Consider the following 27,492-nt stretch of genomic DNA (forward strand, 5'->3'; position numbering starts at 1 on the left):
GGCGCGCGGTCGAGGCCGGTGCCGGCGGGGCGGGGCGGGCGCGGCGGAGGCGGCGGAAGAGGGAGCGGGAGCCGTGGGAGGCCGGGCGCCGCCATGGAACTGGGCCCGGAGCCCCCGCACCGCCGCCGCCTGCTCTTCGCCTGCAGCCCCCCTCCCGCGTCGCAGCCCGTCGTGAAGGCGCTGTTCGGCGCGCCAGCCGCCGGAGGCCTGTCGCCTGTCACCAACCTGACGGTCACCATGGACCAGCTGCAGGGGCTGGGCAGGTGAGGAGGGACCGGCGAGCAGTGCCGCGGGCCGCTGGCCTCTCAGACGGCTCTCGGGGAGATCAGGCTGGGAAACGGGCACGGAGAAGGGCGAGACCTGCCCGCCCGCATCAGGCGGGGGCTCACCATGTGCACCCTCCCCCCAAGCGGAATGTTGAGCGGGAGAGGTCCCCCTTAGCCCCGAGCCAGGCCCGGTAGTAGGGGGGGTGGGCGGCCCCAGCTCGCCACTTCTTTCGGATTGCCCTATACTCTTCTTCTGTCCCTATCCTAGGAAGCTCTTTGAAATCTACCCCCACGGGGCAAAAGCAGGCCGTTCTAGGCGCTCACTTCCACTCTTTGCTGAACTTCCTCACAGGATCTTCGTTTCCTGTGAGCTTTGTTCCTTCTCAACAAAGGGACATGGCATTTTGTTTCCTGGCGTTTGCACAAAATCATCGCAATCGCTCTCCCCGTGCACATTCCTGATGTCCACCCCGATGCTTTCCATAACGAGGCCAGGCCTTTTCACTCAACTTTCCATACTCAAAAGCTCCCTCAACTTTTTCTTATAGCAAGAAATGCATCCTACAGTGTTTCTGGTGGAGCTGTTTTCCCTTCAATCTTGGACATCCCATTTTCTAAGTAAGCACGTGTCTTACACGTTTTCCAACCTCTGAAAAGCAGGAACTTGTCCTAGTCATCTTTCATCCCAGCTCTGAGCACAGTACCTAGAACACATGCTCTCATTTCAGGAAATACTCCAAGAGGCATCATAGTTTATCCTGTCCTACAGTGTGACCCAGGCCATGCCGACCCACTCCTTTCTCATTTCCTTTTATGCTCTAGTGCTAACTGGCTGTTCTGGATGGCAAAGTGTTCTGTGGTGTGGCCTAGATGATGATTGATGAATGATGGTTGATGGCAGCCTGGCTACTTGCTAACCTCATGGCCTGTCTCCTGTGTGTGACCTTTTAATTATGTCCTAGAAATATATACATAGAATTATTTCTCTTGGTTTCAGTGAGTATGAACAGCTACTGGAAGTGAAAAACAGCAGTTTGCAGAGAATGGGTTCCTCCGAGTCAACTGATTCAGGTATTCTTTTAGTCTTCAGTATTTGTCATGTGTCTGCTTTGTGGGAGCAATGCTTGAAATTTGCTGAAACCTGCATCTCCACCTAGGAACTTAGTCTGGTGAGTAGTTGAGACAGTAAACAGAAGTCATGGCATTGGATTTCTTAAGAACAGTACAGAGGAGCCCCTGCCACAGTTTGTGAAGAGAGGAAACAAATGTCAAGTGTCTGCAGGGAGGTGATGCGCTTGGTCTTGAGGATGAGTAATAGGGTAAAATTAACCATATCACTATAAGTGGCAATTCCAGAAATCTTATTGGTTAAAGTACAGAGTCAAACTGTTGAAAGTATTATGAAATTATTTCAGTGAGCCTGCTATGGAGGAAATGTGCCAGTGCATTTTATTCTAATTTATAAATTCACGTTACTGCAGAGTTCATCTGTATTTGCACATATACTTTAGGTTAGGGAACTGCAAGAGCAAAAATCTTCAAATATAGGCTGCTTAAGAACTAGGGATAGGATTCTCATTAGTGGCAGTGTGGCAAAGGAGAATACCACTCAGGAGCTAACACCTAACTTCCTTTAAGGTTGTACACACATCGTGGAGGAAAGGTGTGCTCTAGGCAGGCACTGGTGGGTCTGGGCCATGCTGAGCAGTGTCTTCTCCACCCTGCTGCCTTTGAGATGGTCACCTCGCTTGGTGTTATTTTGTAGAAGACAATACATACTTGCCTTGCTTGTCATATAACATAATTGTATTTTCCAAAGCCCAAAATTATGACAGGATAAAATATTTGAAATCCAAACTATTCCAGAAAACTGGGACCTATTCTTTCCGTAGTTGGAACTCACCGTTAGAAAGTTACCTGGGTAACCCCCATCTGAAAAGCCAGGCAGTCACGAGGTTTGGTTTAATTCACACTCCTCAAATCCTGTTTCCCTTGATGATATTTGATGGCAAGAAGGAAAGGGAGATTAGTAGATATATCATGAAAATATTAAGACTTGAGCAAATATAAACTTTTTGACAATCAAATAGAGACTCAGCTTCAATTCTGGCAAAAGTCCCAGCCATAAGTTTTTGTTGGCTACCTTAGAGAAGCAGTATTAATAGTTTTATTTATTTGTTTGTTTATTTTCATGACAAGATGGTATTTCATGTATTATTCCCTGAGACTTTTTTTTAAATTTCCCATAGGCTTTTGTCTGGATTCTCCTGGGCCCTTGGACAGTAAAGAAAAGTATGTATTCACTGCTTTTAAATGTTTGTGCTTAGAAAAAAGGTTTCTTAATTTTTTAATGAAATTCTTCATCCTCTGGACTGGAGCTGTAGATTTATTAGCTGTACCTGGTAAGATTCCTGGATGTATACCCTGTAAACAATCTGGTATCTTTTGAGATTGCGTGGTTTGTGTCAGTTTTCAGAACTTCCCTTCCTTTATTTTAGCTGTAATTTTGGGGTTCTTTTCCAGTCTCACCCAAACCCTTGCTCTATCCTCTGATGTCATAGCCTTAGGAGAACGGGTATATTTTAAGAGAAGACCTGAGCTTGCTTTTTTCACCTAGAAGCCCGGTGTTGGGTGGGTGTGTGAGAACAAGACTTCAAAAATCTGTTCTTCCATCTTGCCCAAAATGGGAATATTTTTGTCTCCTCCCAAACTATAGGTTAGACGCTGTGAATCTGCTAATATGAGAACCTCTTTACTTGCTTTGTTCTCATCATTTACCTTCTGATTTCATTGCAGCCTTGAAAATCCCATGAAGAGGATAAATTCTCTACCTGTAAGTTAGTTCCCTTGTTTATTTTGAACTAATACCTATTATCTGGCCCCTTACCTACCATTGTGGCCTTGACAGTAGACTGTAATTTAGGCCGTGAGGACTGCTATTCCTTAGTCCCATAAACACTCTACCTAAAGAACTTCAATAACAGTTGCCTCTTAAGGGCTTTTCTTCCATCTCTAACTATCAGTTTTATCAAACCAGAAAGGGTTCTTTTTGTACAAGTGATGTTATTTGGGAGTGGTTTGACACCCTACATCCCTGCTGAGAGTGCTATAGACCTTGTGAGGTTAGGCTAAAGCTGTGTAGGAACTTCTGTCCCGCGTTCTAGCAAGGTGGAGCCCTGGCCACATTCACTGGTTACCTACTGCAGTGTGTGAGGAGCTAGGCCCTCCCTCCAGCTTTCCTTTTTTCTTTAGAGAACTGAGTTCCCATTGAATTTTCATTTACATGCCCTAATTTCTTTTGTCACTGATAGCAGAAGCTCTTGGGGTGTAGCCCAGCGCTGAAGAGGAGCCATTCCGACTCTCTTGACCATGATGTCTTTCAGCTGATTGACCAGGATGAGAACAAGGAAAACGTGAGTTGTGGCATCAATCTACTAACCTAGGGCAAAGGAAAAGCCCACAAGTGTCAGTGGCTCACAGAGAAATGGCTGGGCTGCTTTCTAAACCTTCACCAAAAGTCATGATGGTCTTTGGCCTCAGAACAACCTGCATTTGGATCCTACTGCTTACTAGCTGTGTGACCTTGGCAAGTTCTTTCTTTTTCTAGGCTTCTTTGTTTGTAAAATAGGAATAGCAGTACCTTGTAGGGCTGTGTGGGAGTTGAATAAGATAATGTAGATAAAGCATTTCAAATCCTTCCTGGCAGGTAGGAGTTGCTCAGATAGTAGCTCTTAGGAGTAATTATATCCATAAATAGTTTATCTGGAAAGGTCTCCCCAGGCCTTCTTTGCCTCTTTGTGCTGATCCTGGGATGAGTTGTAAGCTTAGGAAAACACTTCTTGACAGTATTTGAAAGACTAGGGCCAACAAGTCCCAGGGAATCTCAGCGTAACTGAAATGGTAGCTCAGGGGGTAAGCTTGTGGTTGTCCGTCCGAAACTCCAAGAACACCCTGACCTGATTTTTCTCTCACACCTGGCAAGGTGCCTTGCACAGGGTAGGCATCCAAAAGTTAAATGAATTAGCTCAACTTTTCCAGTCTTCTTTCTTACTCTATTTCCATATCTGTTTTCTCCCATTTTCCATTCTCTGCTAAAATGCCACAGTTCATAATCCTTATAATCTTCCAAATTTGGTGTGAAGCCTACTGCCTCCATGAACTCTCTCAGTGATTCCTTTGGCAACTTGCAAGATGTCCTAAGGGAGAGTACAGAAATGAGTTCCTGCCTTGAGTGTTTGGAACACTGTGTCAGCCTCTGCGTAGTGCTTTCTACTAAATAGTCCAAAGCTATACTGAGGCCTGGTTCCCCCAGCACTGTCTGAACTTGACTTCTCCCAGGGTTCCCTGGAGCTTTGTTCTAGAGGGGAAACAGTCTTAAGTTAAAGAGCTCTTGCTCTGTAGTTGTCCTGTCTGGCCATGGAGCCAGATCTTAGGCACATCACTTACCTGTAAGGCCTACTTTCCTCATCTATAAAATGGGGATGATTGGGTTGTGGTTGATGGTTAAATGAGCTAATGCACAGAAAGCACTTAGTACTGTGTTAGCTTATAAATACTCTGATATTAGCTGTTATTGCTCTGAGCCTAACATAACAAGTTAAGTGGATATTTTAGGGTAGGAGGATTATAAGTGCTTTTAATTTTTAAGTAAATGGAATTATACAGGATATATTCTATCACTTCTGGCTTCTTTCTCTCAACATTATGTGAAATTCATCCATGTTGTTGAGTAAACTAGTAGGGTTTTTTTTCCCCTTGGCTTTTAGTATGGTATATAGTAATTTTAAGTGGAAAAAGATTATCTCCCATTGGTAGGAAGAAGGTGGAAAATACAAAGCCCTCAAACGTATAAATCTAGAGTGGAAAGTTTCGGCTCTCATTCACAGGCAATTATATTGAAATGATTTTACTTTAGATTTTAGAAAGTTGATTTAGCTTATAACTCAGTATTTTGTATACTTGGCAAATACTCATGTGTTTGTTAGGAAAGAAAGTGTTTGTGGTGAGAGAAAAAAATGCTGCCTTAGAAGTTAGCTGTTGACAGAGTCTTTGAAATTCTTAGTTACCCAGATCCAGTGTTGGAATTAGATCAGAAATGGGTAAACCCTTAGTTTGGAGGCAGTTATAAGCAGGTGATCAGTGCCCACTCCCTTGCCTGCCTCACGTGAGCTACAGCCAAGGCCCTAGAGCTGGTTTTCATGAACAGTAGAAGATGTCTTGACTATACTGTCTTGCAGGAAGCCTTTGAGTTTAAGAAGCCAATCAGACCTGCATCTCGTGGCTGCCTGCACTCTCATGGACTTGAGGAGGGTAAAGACCTCTTCACACAGAGGCAGAACTCTGCCCCAGCTCGGATGGTATGTGCTCTGGCTTTCATAGGGGAGATCTGATGGGAAGAGAATTAAAGCACCCTCTTTAAATTGGAGTTGAAGACACTATAGTGGCTCATGCTGTCTTTACCTTGACTTTGTCTTTTGAAACTAGACTGTCACATTTTTTTGTGTTTTTGCTGTGTCTGGAGAACAGACAGGCAGAAGCAGAGTGAGAGATGCTATGTTTGAAATGTTGGACTTGAACAAGGAATATTTGACCTTGTCGATTCTGGGAAAATAATCTGCAGGCATCCTGCATCATTCCTCTAAATGTATGTATGGTGGGATTATATGTCTTACTTAAAACTTGCCCTTTACAATGCATCCTGAGTGCCAAGAGGTGCTTCCCACAGTGATTTTGTTTGAAGAGACCACTTGGCTTCTTCCAAAGGTGGTTTCTTAAGAAGTATGATGGAGTCTAGTGAACCCACTGCATATAGGCTACCTGACCAGTATTTGAGGCCACTTGCCCCTGGTTTTTTAATTTTCCAGACAGACTGTCATTCCAAAGTTTCCTGCGTTGATCTGACAGCTATAGACTAGAGAGGTCCAACTTGAGCAAAATGACCACATTTGATCTCCAGGTTTTCCTGGGAACTTGCATCTGAAAATACAGCTTTCCAACCTGGCTGGTGGTCTGAGGTTCAGGTTCAGCAGTATTGCTGTTCTGTCTAGCATTTGCACAAAGTACTTTTATGTTTTCTTGTATTTAGTCCTCATAAGCCTGTGAAATAGTTGGAGTTAGTCCATTTTACAGACTGGGAAAGTCCGGTTAGGCAGGAAGGTTGGGCAATTTGCCAAAGGACGCAGATAAACAGAAGACCGGGATTTAACAAAATTTCCTGATGCCCAAGTACACAGTAACCTTTAGAGAGTTGGGTAAAACTAAGCATCTTTAGTGTGTGCTTGAAGACCAGAGGAGCACCAGGGTTTCCTGTGGTCATTTGGCCATCCCTAATTATAGGTGCTGAGGGTGCAAACTGAAAGAAAGCCAGCACTAATCTCAGTGGTTTGGCTTTTGATCATATCTGAGGGTATTTCTTTCGTATCCTTGCTTTTAATCTCCAAGCATAATCAGTGACTTCTTGGTATAAGAATCGTGGAGTAAGAATTAGGTCTTGTCCAGAGATTTGTCTGTTATTTTCTATAGCACATCTGTACCTGGGGTCCCAGAACCTAGGTCACAAAAACTGGTATTATATAGGGGCTGCCCAGTGGCATAGTGGTTAAGTTCATGTGCTCCTCTTCAGCAGCCTGGGGTTCACCAGTGAGGATCCCGGGCACAAACCTATCACCGCTTATCAAGCCGTGCCGTGACAGGTGTCCCACATAGAAAATAGAGGAAGATGGGCACAGATGTCAGCTCAGGGCCAGTTTTCCTCAGGAAAAAAAGGATTGGCGGCAGTTAGCTGCAGTTAGCTCAGGGCTAATCTTCACACACATACACACACACACACACATAAAATTGCTATTAGAATGTGAGCCTTCAAAAAGTGCTGCCCTGTGATACAGTTGCCTGCTCCTGGGCTTTGCTGGCTTAAAAACTGCCAGTGTGCTCAGCTGCACTTGTGGAGGATCAAAGGCAACCCAGAACTTGTTTTATATTGTGAAGCCCAGCTAGTGCCTGAACCAGAGTAGGTGCGCAGCACGAAGATTCCTAGGTGAGTGATCCACTCTGAGAACCCGAGGGCCGCTTGAGGATTAATGCATTTATACCACGAAGGGATTTAGATTTTAAGGATTATCTGTAGGGCTTAAGTTGGGACTGCCTTGTTACTGTGGAAAAAAGATATATATCTCAACTTTATTCCTGGCTTTGGAAAGCACCTGGAAAAGAAATAATTCAGTATCAGCAATATTTGTATTAGCAGTGTTATCTCTAGATGGTAGATTTATGAGTGGTTTTTCTAAATTTTCTATGTTAAATAGATATTTTGTAATGGGAGTTTCCCCCAAAAAACAATATAAGGTTGCTGTTGCCTAATGAGATGCCCCCATTTTCACTCCAGGAGTGATTCTTTGTCCTAGGGAGGGAGTGTAGGAGGGAGAAAAACTTGGGCTTTGGAGTCAAACAGGTGAGCTGGATGATCTTGGTAACCGCTCTTAAGCATTGGTTTCCTGTTATTTCAGATTTTATTTTTCCTTTTTCTCCCTAAAGCCCCCCAGTACATAGTTGCATATTTTTAGTTGTGGGTCCTTCTAGTTGTGGCATGTGGGATGCCTTCTCAGCATGGCCTGACGAGCAGTGCCATGTCCGTGCCCAGGATTCAAACTGGCGAAACCCTGGGCCGCTGAAGCAGAGTGTGCAAACTTAACCACTTGGCCACAGGGTCAGCCCCCAAGCAGCTATCATTTAAATTCCAAGTCTAAAGAACTAGATTTTCTAGTACCAGGCCACCCTTTATTTCCCTCTGTCAGAGCTAGTTACGTAAGCATTCTCTAGGCCGTTTTGTGGTCTCCGGAGAGACTTGTATCTTCTCACCCTTCCTTGTTCCAGCAGATTGTTATACTTTCACAACCCTCGTGTTGCTCCATCTTCACCAGTTAAAATCCTGGTAAAACAAACCTTGTCCTTCACAAGAGGCGATGCCCAGATCCTACTGTAAAGTGAATTGCTTCTGGGAAGTGTTCTTTGTGAAGGCTACTAGGCCTGACTAATCTTGGGATTCATTTTCCTTTGGTTAGCGGCTGCTAAAATTTTACTTCTTGTAACAAATATTGTATGCTTTCCTCATAAAAACCAGTGGCCCACTCAAGGAAATCAAAGCTGATCACTTATTAACAAGCCATGAATTCTGTCTTGTAGCTTTCCTCAAATGAAAGAGATAGCAGTGAACCAGGGAATTTCATTCCTCTTTTTATGCCCCAGTCACCTGTGACTGCCGCTTTGTCTGATGAGGATGATGGCTTCATGGACCTTCTCGATGGAGAGAATCTGAAGGTACTGTGTGTGTGTGTGTGTGTGTTTTTCTATCCATTCTACTAACTACCCCCTGGAGAAGCCATGCAAAGAACAGCGATTCCCCAGGGCTTGAGTTGGCTGGTATTTTTGTTCATTTGGTGAGGATTTATTGAGACTCTGCTTCTAGCCTGATTAAATCCTGTCGGGGGACTTCAAAAGAAGGCACTGATGATCCTTCTTACCCTAACGGAGCTGACAATCTGTTTTTGTGTAAGAGACATGAAACCAGAACAGTGGAGGACTGGCTGCCACGTGGCATAAATCTAAAGAGACTGAGGATACCTCCTCACATACCTTCACAGGGGGTGCTTTTAGTTATGTTCAGATATCTGAACTGTTAAGTGTGGTTCTCTTCTGACCTTAAAATGTTGGGGAGTGGGGAAGACGCATGAACATTAGATGCCTCCTATCTAAGCCTGTCTAGTATTCTTAGGCAGAATTACACCTAAAGCATTTAAACTAATGTTAATCTCTAGTGGATCTTTGTAACACAGTTTTTCTCTTTCTTTAGAATGATGAAGAGACCCCATCATGCATGGCAAGCCTGTGGACAGCTCCCCTTGTCATGAGAAGAACCACAAACCTTGTAAGTTGTTCTGGTGTGTCTATAGGGAGCCTTGAGTAATTGGGCCTCTGGGACAGAGTGGACTAGACTAAACAGAAAACTAACCCATTTGTCCATGTCCTCACTGGCATCAAAAATTGTTTCGTGTGAGATTCTGTCTTTGAGTATATGGACCTCTCCCCTTGACTGATTACTAGTGTTCTCTGGTGTAATGCACACTGTTTTTCAAGTTTTTTATCCTCATTTGTGTGTGCGAAAGTCTGGGTAATATACATGCATGTAATCCTTGTTTTTATAATTTCTAGTTCATCCCAGCTATTCTTGGTCAGAGAACAACTGGTTGTGAACTGAAGGACTTTATGTAGCAGAGCTATGTTAACTGGAAGGGAGGAGGGATCAGTTACAAACATGCCACTTACGAGCCTATTGTGACTGTTTAGAATACTGCTGAAAATGTTCTCTGAATCATGTGAAGAGGAGGGAACAGATTGAAGGAACTTCATAAATTAGAAATTTGGCTGTGATAGAGGTAAAGGAGAAGCCATGAGAATGACACCAAAGTTTTCAGTTTGAGAAATACTGTTAAGGTAGTTCTTGATTTTGTTGGGTGTTTGTATGTGTATGTCTGTGTTTTAAGTACCCGGAGGGTAGAAGAGCTGCTGTCTCCTGTCTTCTTAGTATCTGGTATGGTGTGGGTGTGCCCTTAATAATGCCACCTTAGCTGGGTACAGCCAAAGGTTGAATGGAATGACAGGATTTAGGCACCTGGATTTTACACCCCACCTCAGCTACCTATTGTGACCTTGAAGGATGCATTTCGTTTATGCATCTGTTCCTAATCTATAAGGTGTTCGATTAGAAGGGACCAGTTACTTTTGGCTCTACCATCCAGGTAGTTTGAAAAAGCCTTTTTAGTCTGAAGACTATTTTCTTTCTTTTTTAGATCATTCTCATTTATTTATACTCCATAGCATCTAGCACAACACTAGACAAGCAACAGTAACTCACAGAATGCTTATATTTTTTAATTGAAAATACCCACCATCGATATATAGACAAGATTTATGTTTCCATCAGAGATACCTTCAAACAGGAAGTTAGAAGCAAGGCTGGGCCCTCACAGTTACACATCATTTATTATGCAAACACCTAGGGAAAATTAGATATCATAGTACAGACTCAGAGTCACACACCTTTAGGTATACATAGAAGCTGATAGCTACATTTTTAACTATCAATGCCCCTGAACTATAAAAATGGGACAAATGAACTAGTCTTGAGGCTATTTACAAATTATAGTAGATTAACATGCATAGCTTTGAGGAAATAAGCTACCCTGGTACAAATACGAGGACTAAATTTGCCATGGGTCCTTTTGAAAGACAAAATTATATGTAATGTGAGAATGCTTGGGAAATGGCTTACCAGTTTTATAAATTTGTTTTAGAAATCATGAACATGAGTATTAAGGGCCCTTCACAGTGGGAAATTTCCTTCCACAAACATTTATTGCAGCCTCACAGTAGCTGGGGCTCTGCTGGAATTGCGGTTTCTGCCCTCGAGGAGTGCATAATTCCCTGAGACCCTGTTGAAAGCAGTGGACCCTCTTCCAAAAACTTCCAGCACTTCTGGATAAAAAAAAGAAATCTATTCTTGCTTTTCTGAACAACATTCTGTTAAAATAAACTTCAGAAAAATTAGGAGAAAATTCTTGGTTTCTGGGAGAGGCAATGTGGAAGTGACTCACTCCACTGGGAACTATTAGGAACATTTCAAAGAAGAGGCAACATTGAAATTTTAGTATCAGCTCCAAAGAGAGTGGTTTACTGGAGTATGAAGGGACATTGTGCACAGAAGGAAAAACGGAGCCAAGGCACACTGAGTCGTGAACAGGCTGATGTGAGGTTAGAGAGCTGAACTTACACTGCCTCTATCACTAGGCAGATTGGCTGCCCTCAGACTCTGGGAAATTAGTTTTTAAAAAAACCAAGTACCGTAGAACATCTTCCTGTATTTCCTTTGGCTTTGTAAGTCTTACATTAAAATGCTCTGATGTTATTTAAAAAAAAAGACCAAGTAGGGGCTGGCCCCGTGGCTGAGTGGTTAAGTTCGCGCACTCCGCTGCAGGTGGCCCAGTGTTTCGTTGGTTCGAATCCTGGGCGTGGACATGGCACTGCTCACCAGGCCGCGCTGAGGCAGCGTCCCACGTGCCACAGCTAGAAGGACTCACAATGAAGAATATACAGCTATGTACCGGGGGGCTTTGGGGAGAAAAAGGAAAAAAATAAAATCTTTAATTAAAAAAAAAAAAAAAAAGACCAAGTAGAAAGAAGGACTTTTTTTTTTTTTTTTTGAAGATTTTATTTCTCCTTTCCCCAAAGCCCCCTGGTACATAGTTGTATATTTTTAGTTGTGGGTCCTTCCAGTTGTGGCATGTGGGACACCGTCTCAGCATGGCCTGACGAGTGGTGCCATGTTCGAGCCCAGGATCCAAAGCAGCGAAACCCTGGGCTGCCAAAGCAGAGTGCGCAAACTTAACCACTCAGCCACGGGGCTGGCCTGGAGAGAAGGACTTCTGAACACAATTTTGAAGGCACTTGTTCCTCTGCGTACCCCTGCCCCCTGCAAACTCTGACTCAACTCAGTTTTTAACCACTTTACTGGCTCTTTTTTATAGTATAGTCTGGATGACCTCACACCTTTTATGGATTTTGGTGGGGTGTTAAATCCTGTCAAGCTGCTTGGGCAAGGTGTAAGTAATAAAATAGAGGGGAAGAGGAAACAAAAAATATGTTCGCGGCTGGAAGGTAACAGTTTGACTCTTAGGACTCTGTATAGACAGTAAGCTTCTTGAGGGCGTGGATTATCTTTCTCATCTCCATATAATGTCAGCTTAGTACATGTTCGTGGAACACCAGGTACTGAGTATCTATGATGTGCCAGGCCCTGCGAGAGTTGCAGGGACTAGATGAATGGACAGTGTCTGTTGCCTGATTTAGGGTGGATCTTAAAGCATTCCAGAAAACCCTGGTCCATTCTCTTTACCATTCAAGTGAGCAAGTTTTAATGAAAGATGGGTCTCTCCCTTTTTTACCCCCTAAGGGCAATCGATGCAAGCTGTTTGACTCCCCTTCCATGTGTAGCTCCACTGCCCGGCCAGTGTTGAAAAGACCAGAACGATCTCAAGAGGAGTCCCCACCTGGAAATACGAAGCGGAGGAAGAGCATGGCTGGGGCCAGTCCTGGAGAGGCAGCTAGTCCAGAGAAGCCCCAAGAGGTTGGTTTTGTTGGTTCCTTTTGGCTTGAGGAGAGTGATAACTCTATTTTTCAGTTCTAAAATTTCTGTTTTGTTCTTCCTTTTCTTTGCTGAGACTTGCTATTTGTGTTTTTCATTTGTTTCAAGCATGTTCATAATTGCCTGTTGAAGCATTTCTGTGATGGCTACTTTAAAATCCTTCTCAGATCATTCCAGCATCTGTGTCTTGGCTTCTATTGATTAGTTCTTGGTATGACAAGTGATCTTTCAATTTTATCTGTATGTTTTGGGGTATTATGAGACTGTGGGCTATGTAAATCTGTTTTAGCAGGCCTCTGATACTGCAGGGAAGGTGGGGGTAGAAGTTCAGGTTCCCCAACACAGCCTCCCTTGACATGACACATAGGGTCGGGGATAAGTCTCATTATTGCTGGGCAGGACTGGGAGTTTAAGCTCCCTAGTATGCCTCTGCTGACACCATCCCAGTGGAGTAAAGATTGGGACACTTAATTACAGCTGGGCAAGGCGGAAGTCTAATAACTCTCTGCCCGCACTGGCAAGGCATGGAGTGGGGCCATAATTTTTTCCTTCGTGTTTGGCCAGAGTAGAGTATTATGTTTTCTAAGAGTTGTCTTGATAGGCTGCCCTTTTCCTAGTCCTTTGGCTGGGGAGAGTGGGCTTTTCTTAGGCCTTCTTTTTTAAAGATTTTATTTTTCCTTTTCCTCCCCGAAGCCCCCCAGTACATAGTTGTGTATTTTTAGTTGTGGGTCCTTCTAGTCGTGGCATGTGGGACACCACTTCAGCATGGCCTGATGAGTGGTGCCATGTCCACACCCAGGATCCGAACCGGTGAAACCCCGGGCCACCAAAGCGGAGCGCACAAACTTAACCACTCAGCCTCAGGGCCAGCCTTCTTGGGGCTTCTAGTTTCTTTGGGTTTGCTATCTCCAGCTTCATGAATTCTATGCCAAACTCACTTGTTTTCTTGTTTCCTTATTTATTTAGATCTATAAATTTCCCACCACTTTAGATTTGTCTCACAACTTTGTAGTGTTTTACATTGTCACTTAGTTCTATGTATTTTAGTTCATTTATTTCCTTTTAATTGACCTATCATCCTATCATAGCCTAATAAAAGTTTATTTTTTATTTATTTAGTTAGTTATTTTTTTGCTGAGGAAGATTCGCCCTGAGCTAACATCTGTGCCAATCTTCCTCTAGTTTGTATGTGAGTCGCCACCACAGCATGGCTGCCAACCAGTGGTGTAGGTCTGTACCTGGGAACTGAACCCAGGCCACCAAAGTGGAGCACACCAAACTTAACCACACTAGGCCATGGGGCTGGCCCCCAAAAGTTTAATTTTTATAAAGGTTTCACCTGTATTCAAAATAAGTATCCTCCTTGGTATCAAGTTCAGTATATCTAATTCTATCAAATCAACTGCTAAAGTTAATGAATTCCATTACTCATAGTTGTGTGGTTTGTTTTCAGTTATTTTGGAACTTCCTCCACTAATACAATATCACAAACACCCTATACATCTGTACACAAATGTAAATTATTTTCAAATAGCTGCATGAGAGTCCTTATTATGGATGCGCTATTTTTCTGTTGATTAACGTTTCCCGTTTTTCAACACTACAACAATATTCACCATCCTTGCATTTTCATTTTTAGGGGAATAAGTGAGGTTGTTGGGGCAAATGCTATGTACATTTACTATATTTTTCTAAAAAGGAGTCAGCAATGCACATGCCTACCAGAAACAAATGAATTGACGACTTTATCCAAAGTGTCCCCAGCACTGAATGTTACCATTCCTAGGAAGTTTTTGCTATTTTGATATGTGAAAAGTAGTATCTTGTGTCTCTTTCTTGACTCCAGGGAAGTCTGAGCATCTCTTCATTTCTGATTGACCATTAGCTATTTTTTTGGGTGAATGATTTGTCTTTATAGAGTCATGGTTCTCTGGGCATAAGTCCTATGCTCCTTTGCATTATTTATTCTGTGAACTAAAGCCTTTGAAATAGTTTTGCATCTAGCTATGGCTACTCCATTTTTATTAACTTTTTAATATATTTTGGCTTACGTTCATAGATTCCCTGATTTTAAAACTATTCTTGCTTCCTGCAGTGTCGTATTTGGCTTATTTAGAATTGCTTTTGTATACACGTTTTTCCTTCATTATCCTGTCCTTGTATCAGATTTTGGTGTTAAGGTTTGGTATTAAGGATTATAAAATAAACTGGAGAACTACCCATGTTTTCTGTAGCGTGAAAAAGTTTGAATAAATATCAGTCATCGTAAAAGGTTAACTAGATCACAGCTATGAAAACATGTAGGCCTGGTGCGTTATATTTCATAATCTGCTTTAGTTATGTAACATGTGATGGACATTTTGTTTTTTTCTAATTAAAAATAGAATTCTAGGTTAAAAGGCAGGAACCTTTATGAAAATTTGCATTGTATGCATATCAACAAATTGCCATTCAGAAAGCTTCTAGTTTATATATCAATATTTAAGAATATTCATTTCCTTTTACTCTTGACATTCTTGGGATTTGCCTTCTTATTTTCTTAATATTGTCAAATTTCCAGTCTGGGTTCAGTTTCTCCCAGTTGTCTCCTAAGTGCTTCTTCAGTTTGCTCACATCAGGTTTGTACATTGCTGTTGTTAACAGGTCTCTTATTCTTTGGGTTCCTGCTCTCCATCTTTTCGTTTCCCTCTTGCACTTTATTTGTTGAAGAACTCAGGTCATTTGTCCTATAGAGGTTCCCACAGTCCCTTGGGGTCTTCTAACATTGTCTTCTATCCCCTCTATATTGCCCATAAGCCTTTTTAATCAGATTCAGATTCCATTTCTTTGACAAGAATATTCCGTGGATGCTTTTGTTTACTTTGATCAGGGGGCACAATGTGCTGGGCAGCCATCAATGACTGTTGCCTAGATTCAATACTTCATTTAACCAGGATTTCAAAAAGGTGATCCTGCAGTTCTATCATTCTTTCTTCATTTATTAGCAGAATGTTCCTATAAAGAGAAACTTATCCACATCACACTCTTTGGTCACCCTTGGGAAAGGCAGGATGAATGCTGGATCTCTTTATTTGCCAGTTTTCCAAATGATGCCCTACCTTGCATCTTAACAAAGTTGGCACTGTGGCTTATGGGTTGTTTTTCAATAAAAATTATGAACTCATGGATTAAAACATTTGATGTTTTTCTATATATTGCAGTTTTTATCCTTTTTAATCCTCAAATTAACCCCTTTTTTGACACCTGGCTACCTGAGAGATAACCTGAAGGTTGGCCCCTGAGGTTTTGCTTTCAAAAGTAAACTATAACCTTGGGGCTGGCCCCGTGGCCGAGTGGTTAAGTTCGCGCGCTCCGCTGCAGGCGGCCCAGTGTTTCGTTAGTTCGAATCCTGGGCGCGGACATGGCACTGCTCATCAGACCATGCTGAGGCAGCGTCCCACATGCCACAACTAGAAGAACCCACAACGAAGAATACACAACTATGTACCAGGGGGCTTTGGGGAGAAAAAGGAAAAAATAAAATCTTTAAAAAAAAAACAAAGGATTCAAAACTGTCTTTAAAAAAATAATAATAAATAAACTATAACCTTAATGAAGTATTTTACTATATATTCTGAAAACCATGAAAATAAGAGTATATCTTGGTGAATTTTTATGGAGTGAACAGACATTCCCCCCATAAATCCCACCTGTAATCAAGAAAGAGCATTAGCAGCATCCCAGAGCTGCTCCTTGTGCCTCCTCCCTCAGTAACACTAACCGGTCTTCTGACACTGTAGCTGAGTTTTGCCTGTGTTTGGACCTTATATACACGGAATCATACTGCATATATATGTCTGGATTCTCTTGCTCAACATTGTTTTTGTGAGAATCATCTGTTGTGTGTATCCACAGGGGTTTGTTTTCATTGCTGTGTTTACTTTATTAAGATGAACAGACTACAGATTATCTGTCCTGTTTGACATTTAGATGGTTGTTCACAGGTTTTGGCTACTGTGAATAAAGCTGCTGTTAACATGATTGTATAATTTTTTCCAGTTTTATCGAGATATAATTGATATACAGCACTGTATAAGTTTAAAGTATACAGCATAATGATTTGACTTACATATACTATGAAATGATTGCCATAAGTTTAGTTAATATCCATTATCTCATATAGATAGAAAAAACAAATTTTTTTCCTTTGTGATGAGAATTCTTAGGATTTACTCTCTTTACAGCATTCATCTATACCATACAGCATTGTTAACTGTAGTTATCATGTTGTACATTACATCTCTAATATTTATTTATCTTATTACTGTAAGTTTATACCTTTTGAACACTTTCATCCACTTCCCCCCAAATCCCACCCCCTATCCAGTACCCATGGCTCTGGTAACCACAAATTGATCTCTTTTTTTATGAGTTTGGTGGTTTTGGTTTTTGTTTTAAATTCCACATATAAGTAAGATCATAAAGTATTTGTCTTTTTCTGACTTATTTCACTTAGCATAATGCCCACAAGATCCATCCATGTTGTCACGAACAGCAGAATTTCCTTCTTTTTATGGCTGAATAATATTCCTCTGTGTGTATGTGTGTGTGTACTACAATTTCTTTATCCATTCATCAATCAATGGATGCTTGGGTCATTTTCTTGTCTTGGCTATTGTATCCCCTTATCTTTTGTTTTGGAGGAAGATTAGCCCTGAGCTAACATCCATGCCCATCTTCCTCTACTTTATATCTGCGGGATGCCTACAACAGCATGGCTTGATAAGCAGTGTGTAGGTCCGCACCCGGGATCCAAACTGGCAAACCCCCAGCTGCCGAAGTGGAGCACATGAACTTAACCACTATGCCATCGAGCCAGCCCCTTGGCTCTTGTAAATATTGCTGATATGAACATAGGAGTGCAGATATCAGTTCAACATAGTGTTTTCATTTCCTTCAGATGTATTCCCAGAAGTAGAATTGCTGGATCATATGGTAGTTCTATTTTTAATTTTTTAAGGAACATCCCTACTTTTTTCTGTAGTGGCTGTGCCACTTTACAATCCCACCAATAGTATACAAGAGTTCCCTTTTGTTCACATCGTTGCCAGCATTTGTTATCTCGGGGTTTTTGGGGGGTTTTTTTCCTAAGGAAAAATTCACCCTGAGCTAACATCTGTCTCCCATCCTCCTGTTTTTGCTTGAAGATTTGCCCATAACCAACATCTGGTGCCAGTCTTCCTCTATTTTGTATGTGGGTTGCCACCACAGCATGGCTACTGGCAAGTGGTATAGGTCTGCACCTGGGAACTGAACCTAGGCTGCTGAAGCAGAGCATGCTGAACTTGACCACTAGGCCACTGGGCCAGCCCCGCTCTTCTCTTTTTGATGATAACCATTCCAAGAGGTGTGAGGTGATATCTCATTGCGGTTTTGATTTGCATTCTCCTAATGATTAGTAATGTTGAGCACCTTTCCAAGTACCTGTGAGCTGTTTGTATATCTTCTTTGGAAAAATGTCTATTCAGGTCCTTGGCCCGTTTTTGATTGGATTATTTGGGTTTTCTTTGAATTGAGTTGTATGAGTTCTTTATATATTTTGGATATTAACCCCATATCGGATACATGGTTCACAAATATTTTTTCCCATTCCATAGGTTATCTTTTCATTTTGTTGATCGTTTCTTTTGCTCTGCAGAAGCTTTTTAGTTTGATGTACTCCCACTTTTTTATTTTTTATTTTGTTGCTCATGCTTTAGGTGTCATATCCAAAAAATCATTGCCAAGACCCATGTCAGGGAAGTTTTTCCTATGTTTTATTTTAGGAGTTTTATGATTTCTAGTCTCGCATTTAAGTCTAATCCATTTTGAATTAATTTTTATGAGTGGTGTAAGGTAGGGATCTAGTTTCATTGTTTTACATGTGAATATCCAATTTTCACAACACCATTTATTGAAGGGACCATTTTTTCTCCATTGAGTATTCTTGGCTCCCTTGTCAAATATCACTTGACCATATTTTACTTTTTGTTTTTTAAATATACACTTTCCTTTCTCATGGAACTGCTGGGTCCTAGGCTAGGCATGTGTTTCGCTTTAGTAGACACTGCCAAGTAGTTTTCCAAAGTGATTGTACTCACAGCAGTGTATGAGAGTTCCAGTTCTTACACATCCTTACTAGTATTTAGTGTTGTTCGTCCCTTTAATTGTAACCATTCTGGTGAGTGTATGGCATCTCTGATCTTAATTTGCATTTCCCTGGTAGTCCTTCCTCTTTGTCCTAGATTTTCCTCTCTGTGTTACTTGTCCGTGTTTTTTGCCCATTTTTCTATTGGGTTGTCTCTCGTTTCTGGCAGTACTTTATTTTCAAAGATGAGTCTTTTTTTAGATTAATGTGTCTTCTACTCTGGCTTACCTTTTCTCTTACTTAATCTTGTTGTTTTGATGAACAGAATTTCTTGATTTTTAAATTCTTCAATGTATCAATCTTTCTATTTATATTTAGTGCTTTTTGTGTAGCGCTTAAGAAATCCTTACCTCCCCATGATTAGCCCTTTTGACTTGTCCTTAGAAGTCTGAGAGCTTCTTTGCTACCACCGCAAGGTGTTCCAGGTTTATCTTGTACATTTCTTGTCCCAACCTGGAGTCAATCACTTCTTCAAAAAGCCCTGGTTTCATTTAGTGTAAAATAGTGTTTAGAGAGCGCACTGTCCTCTAGGGGCGCTCACTGCACCCCTGGAGCTTCTCAGTGGATAGAGCTAAAACATGCTTTTTTAGGCTAAGCCCTAATTTTAATCCTCCTTTTTTTAAAAAAAGGAAAAATTATTCAATTAGACACTAAAATAATAGTAGACCTAGTCAGTAACCCATATTCTTTTTTTCACTCTAGATTCAGTCAAATAAGGCAAAATCTCTTATTTGCTAAATATAGACATTAACATTTCAGTCTCCTCCTTATGGCATATTTAGATGAATGTTTTCAAAAGTCCTATTCAGAACCCTGGCCTCACTCTCCACCTTTGACTTGTTACAGATTCTACATCAATCTTTATCCCTCGCATCTTCCCCAAAAGGGACCATTGAGAACATTTTGGATAATGACCCAAGGGACCTCATAGGAGATTTCTCCAAGGTAATTGCAAGCAGAGCTGCTCTGGCTGTGTGATGCGGAATTGGAGGGGTTACCTAGAACCCCCCTCAGCCTTCCTGAGGTGGCTCCTGGGGTGCCCCCAAGAGGACATAGTTTGAAATTTTGTTAAGATAAGGAGACAAACTCATGATCAGGTGTATCTTGGTCTCTGTGGAACTGTAGACCTTACTGGTGCTGATCAGAGGTTTCAGGTAGGGAGTTGCTCACCAACCCAAAGTCAAGGCTCTCTGGGAACTGTGTTTCTGATTACAAAACAGTAATGCAGGAATGTATAAAGAAGCAGAAATAAACTTAAGCCTCACTGCAAATCTATATACCAAAAGGTTATCTTAGAAGGTTCAGGGTTGAGACTGAATTTCTCCATTGTCCAGAGAAGCATGGCCTTTAAGGGAAAAGGCCCCCAGGGAAGTCCAGAGGAAGATCTGCAGGTGGCCTAGCGTGGATTTGCTCCGGGGAGGAGCTGGCTGCCTTTGAGCTGTAGGTGAAATATGAGGGTGGGTCAGGGAATGTGTCAGCAGTAGCTTGTTTAACTACATGTGACTTGAAGGTTACCAGATGAATCTTTCATTCATTAATTTAGCTAACATTTATCGAAGTACTTTTTTTTTTTAAGATTTTTTTTTTTCTTTATTTTTTCCTTTTACTCCCCAAAGCCACCGGGTATGTAGTTGTATATTCTTTGTTGTGGGTCCTTCTAGTGGTGGCATGTGGGACGCTGCCTCAGCGTGGCTTGATGAGCAGTGCCAGCCCCTTTATCGAAGCACTTGTGTTTGGCAGAGATTCCAAAATGAGATACAGTTCCTTCCCTCAAAAAATTTAACACATGGTCAGTAAGACCTGTTGTACCATGTGGACAAGAACCACGTCTACCACATGGTAGATTGAGATAAATGTCAGTGCAATGTAAGCAGCAGGCTAAGAGAAATAAGAGGGGCTTTGTCTCAGCTAGAGGATTGGGGAAGGTATGAGTCTGAACCGTAGATATTTCAGCCAAGTGGGTTTTGACGGAACAGGGACAGATAAGTGGGTTAAAAATAGAAGACAATTCTAGTCTGAAGGGAAGAGCAAGGAAAAACCTGGGTATGCCCTTGCTAGTGGAACTTTCTGCTTGAATTGAAGCATTTGGTTGTGTTTGTCATAATGAACCCACACATGGCCATAAGGATGGGCGAACACTTGACTCAGCTGGTCGCCCTCATGAGTAATTGCTGACGTAGCCATCTTCCCCCTCAAGGCTGGGCCAGGCCTCATTTTTCCCATCTCCAATGTCTGGCACCATACGGGACATAGCAGGTGCTCAGGAAATGAGTGAAGTTCACTCCACACTGTGTTCTTCAGTGCTATTCACAGTCAGGCTGCTGGGATGAGGAGTCCTGACAGAAGCAGGAGGAAAAGGAAACTACCTGAGGCTTCTGTATTCAAATCTGGCTTCCTAGCTGGCTGACCTTGGATACAGTGCTTAGCTTTGATGTATCTGAAAATGGAAATGATATGCCTTATAGGTTTGTGTGAAAATTAAATGTCAGGATGTTAAATGAAGTGCCTAGACAAGTAACTAGCATGAACTAACTATTAAGTTAAAGGTTGTTTTTTAAAGCTGACTCTTACCAGGCAGGCAAGCGGTATAAAGGTTGTATTTATAGGCTTTCAGATTTCCTAAGTATCTCTTTCCTTTTTTTAAGGGTTATCTTTTTCATACAGTTGCTGGCAAGCATCAGGATTTAAAATACATCTCTCCAGAAATTGTAAGTCATCCCTTTGGAACCTTCGGCACATAGGATATTTGAATCTGGTTGTTGCTGGTGGCCAAAGTTAATTTTCCTTGGCTTTCTCTCCATAGATGGCATCTGTGTTGAATGGCAAGTTTGCCAACCTCATTAAAGAGTTTGTTATCATTGACTGCCGATACCCATATGAATATGAGGGAGGCCACATTAAGGTATGGATTCCTGAGTGTTGCTGTCAAGCCCTGCTGTCGTGGGGGGCATAGAAGGAGCCCTAGATAGCATCTGTGATTTTTTAAAAGGGGGGGTGGTAACACCTGGCTGCTTATTAGCTCGCATGCTGGCAGTGTGTGTGAAAGGCATTTGACTGCTGGTGCACTGAAAGAATGTTCCCTGGTCTACATTGCTCGCTACCACATTGTATAGCAAGTGCTTCCTCTTCTGTCCCTCACACTGTCACCATCAAGGGCAATTCTAGGTGGCACACACTGATTTCTAAGCCATGCCTGAACATCCCAGGGCTCCTGACTGGGAGAAGCCATTCTCTGGCAACATTTCCCAGTCTGTGCTGGGCCTAGTGATGCCTCTTAAGCTTGTAATTGTGTTAAGCTGCCTGGTGAAGGGGGTGTTGGGACACAACTTTCCCAGGAAGACAGTATGTGGTTGTGCCATTTTAATCTTTTAACCAATAAAATAGTGTTGAAAAATAGTAAGGAGGTACTTTAAATACAGTGTTAGTGTTTGCCACTGTCTTATGGCTTTTGAGAGTCCCCAAATTCAGAAATACCACTCATTGGGCCAGCCCCATGGCACAGCGGTTAAGTTCACTTGTTCTGCTTTGGTGGCCCAGGGTTCGTCGGTTCGGGTCCCAGGTGTGGACATGGCACTGCTTGGCAAGCCGTGCTGTGGTAGGTGTCCCACATAGAAAGTGGAGGAAGATGGGCATGGATGTTAGCTCAGGGCCAGTCTTCCTCAGCAAAAAGAGGAGAATTGGCAGCAGATGTTAGCTCAGGGCTAATCTTCCTCAAAAGAAAAAAATTTTTTAAAACATTAAAAAAATACCACTCATAAAGTGCATAGTCATAACAGAATTTGAGGTGCCTGTTTAAAGATCACTCTTGCAGAATCATTACTGCAAGTGTGAGATGTGCAGGTGCCAAGAGTCTCTGGTGCCTTCACAGGGGGCAGTGAACTTGCACATGGAAGAGGACGTTGAAGACTTCTTACTCAAGAAGCCCATCGTACCTACTGATGGCAAGCGCGTCATCGTTGTGTTCCACTGCGAGTTTTCTTCTGAGCGAGGCCCTCGCATGTGAGTATCACACAGAACTGGGCTCTGCAGCGTGGCCCCCACAGTGCTCCTGTGGGACATGGTGGTATATGGCTCACACTTGCAACGTCCTATTGGACATCACAAGTCATTTCCATGCCTGAGCCTACACACATATCATGTAAATACACAGTCTTATAAAAGTACAAATTCATGTGTAACAGATGTGTTCTCAAATTCTTATCTATTTAGCAATTGATTGATTTTATGAACAGCTTCCTTGAATGTAGTTTATAGGCCTGACCTGACAGTTTCAGTTGCAAAGAGCTGGTGGGCTTCTCCAGTCCAGGCTGTCTGTGGTACTAGTGTTGCTCACACAGTATCCTCTGAGGATCTGGCCTCTGCTTCCTCACCCCGAGTCCTGAGTTGTCCTTCCCTCTGCTGGGTGTGGTTCACTGTTAGTCCTTCCGTTATATTGAGCTAAACTCTGGCTCTTCCAGTTTCCCCCACAGTCCTTAGTTGTCCTTAGTTCTACCTATGGGGCTGCTGTTCTCAGATGATATCCTTCAAGTACAATGTGGTTGCTCTTTATGCAAGTGCCAGAAAAGTGTGAAGTCCTCACCGCAAAACTTGAGGTCAAGTCAAGTTTTGTGAAGTAGTGGGTTGTGTAGTTTCATGTTACTGCCATATTAGGGTGAAAAGAAATACCCTCCCCACACACATACACTCCTTATTAGCAAGAACTTCTATGAGGATTTTGGTGTCTAAGGCCCAGTTATAATTTACTACCCAAAGGTATATTTTATGCCAAAATAGATGAAAGTATAATTACAATAAAACAACGTTCACTTAAGATTTAAAATAATATTCTGATGCTCCAACAGCATCCTCCACTCTCATTAATGGTAATAGGACTGGTGCTGAAAAATGTGGTCAGAAGTGAGTGGTGGTATTGAAAAGCTTGGGATAGGGCCAACCAGCTGCCCATCATTATCCCTGTGCATTCAGAAAGGACTGCAAGCCTGGAATGTGTCAGGCACTGTTAGGCACAGAAGGTGCAGCAGGGAGCCGGACTGACAAGGACTTGCTGCGGGGGAGGTTCCCGTGGAGAGACGTAAGATGATGGTGACAAGTGCTAAGAAACCAAAGAGGGACAGACACTTAGAGACAGGTGGGGCAGCAGGAGTGGAGCTTCAACCAGGGTGGTCCGAGAGAGACTTCTCACAGGCGTGTTCTTGTGCCACCTTTTGATTTTGAACCTTTTCAAAGCTCAAACCATTTCCCTGTACATGCTTTACCTGATGTCATCAGTTGCTAATATTTTGCCACATTTGCACACACATAACTATACACACACACCTGCAGCAAGAATTTGGCACATGCGACTGTCTCCCCAAGTCCTTCAGCATCTGTCTCCTAAGGATGAGGACTTTGCCCTGCATTAGTACAAAACCATGATCACCTGAAGAGGTGGATTTGAGCAAGGCCTAATGTTCATTCACGAGTGGAGTTATTCACTCTACAGATACTTACCATTGCCTCTTGTGTGCCAGATACTGTTCTAGGCACTGGGGAGAATAGCAGTGAACAAAACAGGCAAAAACCCCTGCCTTCAACGAGCTTACATTTTAGAGTGGCAGGAGGCAGACAACATGATAAATATGTAAACTATACAATATGTTAGAAGGTGCTTCAGAGAACAAGACCAGAGGTGGGAGCTCCAGGCAGGTTAGAACAGCAAGGGGGCGATAGTGGCTAGAGTGGAGAATGACAGGGAGAGCAGCAGGGGGTGGGGATGACAAGCTGTAGGCCACTGTAAGGGTTTTGGCTTTTGTACCATGCGTTGGGCAGTGAGGAGCCAACAGTCAGGTGAGGATATGGGGAAAAGTATTCAGTCCAGGCATAGGATGCAAATAGGTGCCCTGAGGCAGGAGCAAGCTCAGCCTGTTTCAAAGTCAAAGGAAGAAAGAAGCCCCTTTGGATAGAGGGAGGTACGGGAGGCACCCATCAAGGAGGAGGCAAGGGAATGTGGCAGGGCTAGAGAATGCAGTGGACAGCTCGCTCAGAGGCTGTCACCACAGATTAGCTGCGGGTGGCAACAGGGCGATGCCCAGTAGGGGTCAGATGCTAGGGCTGTTTAACTTAGAGAAAGGAAAGTTGGAGGAGAAACTGTCTACCTTCCAATACAAGGCAGTGGCTCTGGCTGTGAACACTGTTCCTAAAGATCACACATGGCCAGGAACTCACAACTTGACAGTTTCTAAAAGTAAATGTACAGTTGGGAAGATGTGTGTAAGAAGTACTTAAGCCACAACCACTGCTTTCACTGTGTGATTGTCTTCATACTTCTCTATGTTGGAAGAGCTAACCTTGCTTTGGCCTTCTGCTATAGGTGCCGGTACGTGCGAGAGAGAGATCGGCTGGGTAATGAGTACCCCAAACTCCACTACCCTGAGCTGTATGTCCTGAAGGGTGGATACAAGGAGTTCTTCCTGAAATGCCAGGTAAGTTGAGCTCTCTGGAGAGCATGGTCCACCCCTCACCCAGGTTGGACAGTTGGATCTGTCTCATGGTCGTGGCTATTTCTTGCCAGAGGTCTGTGGACTTGCCCTGCACAAAGAAGGGCCCTAGAACCCACTGATCAGGTCTGCATTGCAGCCCCAGGCAGGGAGGGAGCAGGATTGTGAAGGTGGAGCAGGTGTACCCTGACCTCATCCTCTTATCTGCCAGTCTCACTGTGAGCCCCCCAGCTACCGGCCCATGCACCACGAGGACTTTAAAGAAGACCTGAAGAAGTTCCGCACCAAGAGCCGGACCTGGGCAGGGGAGAAGAGCAAAAGGGAAATGTACAGCCGTCTGAAGAAGCTCTGAGGGTGGTGGTGCCAGACAGCAGCAGCCTGAGCCTCCCTCCATCCCTCCCCACTTCCTCTTTGCTGCAGAGAAACTTAAGCAGAGGGGCCAGCTGTGTGACATTTGGAGAGAAGGCCTGGGGCTTCCACGCCTTAAACCTACCTCCCACACTCCTAAGGTTGGAGCCCAAAGCATCCTGCTGGCTATGCCTCTTCTGTCCCTGTAAGATGACCTCCTTCTGCACCAGCACATTCTGCCAAGGAAGTCGTGTGCCACAGCACAGTTCTGAGCACCAGGTCAAGATGTTCTGACTCCTCATCCCCCACAGTTGGATGAATCACCTGGGGCCTTGTTGGGCACTGGCCTTCTCTCATGAGAGAAGGGTCAGGACAGTGAAGTGGAGAGAAGTAACACAAATGGAAATGCTGCTGGCCAAATACCAAAGACAGCCTGGGAAGGAACGGTGTTTGTGGGATAACCCATATCTTTAATTTATTCAACTTCAGCGATCACTTTTCTTTTTTCTTTTCTTTTTTTTTTTAACTCCTGAAGACTTTTATTTAACTGCTTGAGTCATAATACTGCCATTCTAGGTAGGGTTTTACCATCCCAGGGGCTACCTCTGTTTTTTATTTAAAAAAAAACAAAGGACGGGGGAAGGAGAGGACGACTTGAGAGTTGTGGGACAGAGAACTGGGAGCTCTGTCACCCCCAGGAGGTGCTGCGGCACTGGGGCTGCTGCTATCTAAAGCCAAGGACTGAGACACTGGTGGGAGCAGGCACTGGACTCAGGCGTGGCTACAGGACATAAGCTAAACCTCCCAGACCTACCTCGAAGGCCGCTGAGATCTCTTTGAGGGGTGACGCGCTCTTCCTCTCCCCAGTCCCTATGATGTTGGCTGGTCTAGGAGTCACAGTCAGGAAAGCACTTCAGGCAGCTGCCACTGCCCCACCCCTACTCCCCCAGGTCAGTGTTGGAACATGATAGTGTAGGTGTCCCAGAGTAGGAGGCAGGGAGGGGTGGGCTCTGCAGGATGGGGAGGGGAGTAGACGCTGAGTGTCTTCCTTCTGTTATTCTGATACTCTTTGATAGCTTTTATTTTCATTTTTAAAAAACAGTCATTTTATGAGTCAAGGAGTATCAAATCGGTGTTGGCTGGGCCACCCAAGGGTGGGGAGAGGGGCTGGAAGCCCTGGGCATTAGGAGAAGGACATGGGTGCTGGCATAGAGATGACTGTTTAGAATGTGTTTCTTAGGAGGCAGCGTGGTGGGTTTTGAAGGTAAAACTTTGAGATTATCATGTTTTAATTTGAGGGACAGGGAGTGATAGATCATCATCAGTTGCCCCTCATCTGACCCCATGGAAGTGGGGGTCTCAAAGGAACACCTCCCAAGGAGCTGGGGCGGACTTGATTGATTTCAGACAGGCCTGTTTGGTTCCTGCTCATCCCTACCCTTAGGCACCAGTTTTCCTTACCATCTTTGCTCCACTGGGGTGTAGCCAAGTTTTTCTTAAACACAAGTCAGTCTCCCCTCGTGACTTGGCTTCCTATTCTGGGGGTGGGGAGGAAATCAGTGATGTTGGAGATAACTGGTTGCTGTGTTATGGGTTTGAGCTGCATTTGGCTGTAAAACAATCTTGTTAGAAAAATATGTGGGGAGGAGAGGAGAGGGAGAAGGCCTCTTCCCCCACACACATTGAGACACATCTCAGTTGGTCTCTAATCTTGTTTGCAGGGATTCTGCTGGTTGAATGCCAGAAAAGGGAGGTGGGATGGCCTTCAGGTTGTACCAGCTTAGCTAGCACTGCTAACCAACTGTTGCAGGCTCTGAAAATAAAAACAACCTTGAACCCATGCTCTCTGCCTAGTTCTTGATGGATTTAAAGGAAATTGTGTTTCCTTTTAAGGTTCTGGGACCGCACTTGACTAAAACCAGTGACTGGGGCAGCCACATTTGCTCAAGAGGCCAAAGGGCTCTTACTTGGCCTGGCTTCAGTGGTGCCTGGGATGGCCTCCAGTTATTACCCTGAGTCCTAAAACAAACTTGTGATTCAGAT

General features: G+C 43.3%; 1 protein-coding gene across 4 annotated transcripts; it reads left to right on the forward strand.

Annotated features, from left to right (window-relative positions):
• CDC25A (cell division cycle 25A) lies at positions 1-27,289 on the forward strand. 4 transcript variants are annotated; one of them, XM_070575465.1, is made up of 15 exons: positions 1-263; positions 1,264-1,337; positions 2,516-2,558; positions 3,063-3,099; positions 3,581-3,679; positions 5,504-5,623; positions 8,508-8,579; positions 9,112-9,186; positions 12,268-12,441; positions 19,472-19,570; positions 21,271-21,333; positions 21,429-21,527; positions 22,494-22,624; positions 24,975-25,086; positions 25,313-27,289. In XM_070575465.1, the coding sequence occupies exons 1-15, from the start codon at positions 94-96 to the stop codon at positions 25,451-25,453; spliced, it is 1,509 nt and encodes a 502-aa protein (XP_070431566.1). In that variant the 5' UTR covers positions 1-93; the 3' UTR covers positions 25,454-27,289. The 4 variants fall into 4 exon arrangements, with proteins under 4 accessions (XP_070431566.1, XP_008542879.1, XP_008542878.1 ...); XM_008544657.2 differs by having other exon boundaries at positions 2-263; positions 3,578-3,679; XM_008544656.2 differs by having other exon boundaries at positions 2-263; positions 8,445-8,579.
• Positions 27,290-27,492: the final 203 nt, after the last annotated feature.

The sequence above is a fragment of the Equus przewalskii genome, chromosome 15 (genome assembly GCF_037783145.1).
Source record: "Equus przewalskii isolate Varuska chromosome 15, EquPr2, whole genome shotgun sequence".
Classification (NCBI taxonomy): Eukaryota; Metazoa; Chordata; class Mammalia; order Perissodactyla; family Equidae; genus Equus; species Equus przewalskii.

Excerpts from the sequence above, each read along its gene's own strand:
- CDC25A (XM_008544655.2), top strand. The coding sequence starts at position 94 with ATGGAACTGGGCCCGGAGCCCCCGCACCGCCGCCGCCTGCTCTTCGCC. Across the intron at positions 21,334-21,428 it reads AATACATCTCTCCAGAAATT|ATGGCATCTGTGTTGAATGG; the intron begins GTAAGTCATCCC and ends TTCTCTCCATAG. Across the intron at positions 21,528-22,493 it reads ATGAGGGAGGCCACATTAAG|GGGGCAGTGAACTTGCACAT; the intron begins GTATGGATTCCT and ends GTGCCTTCACAG.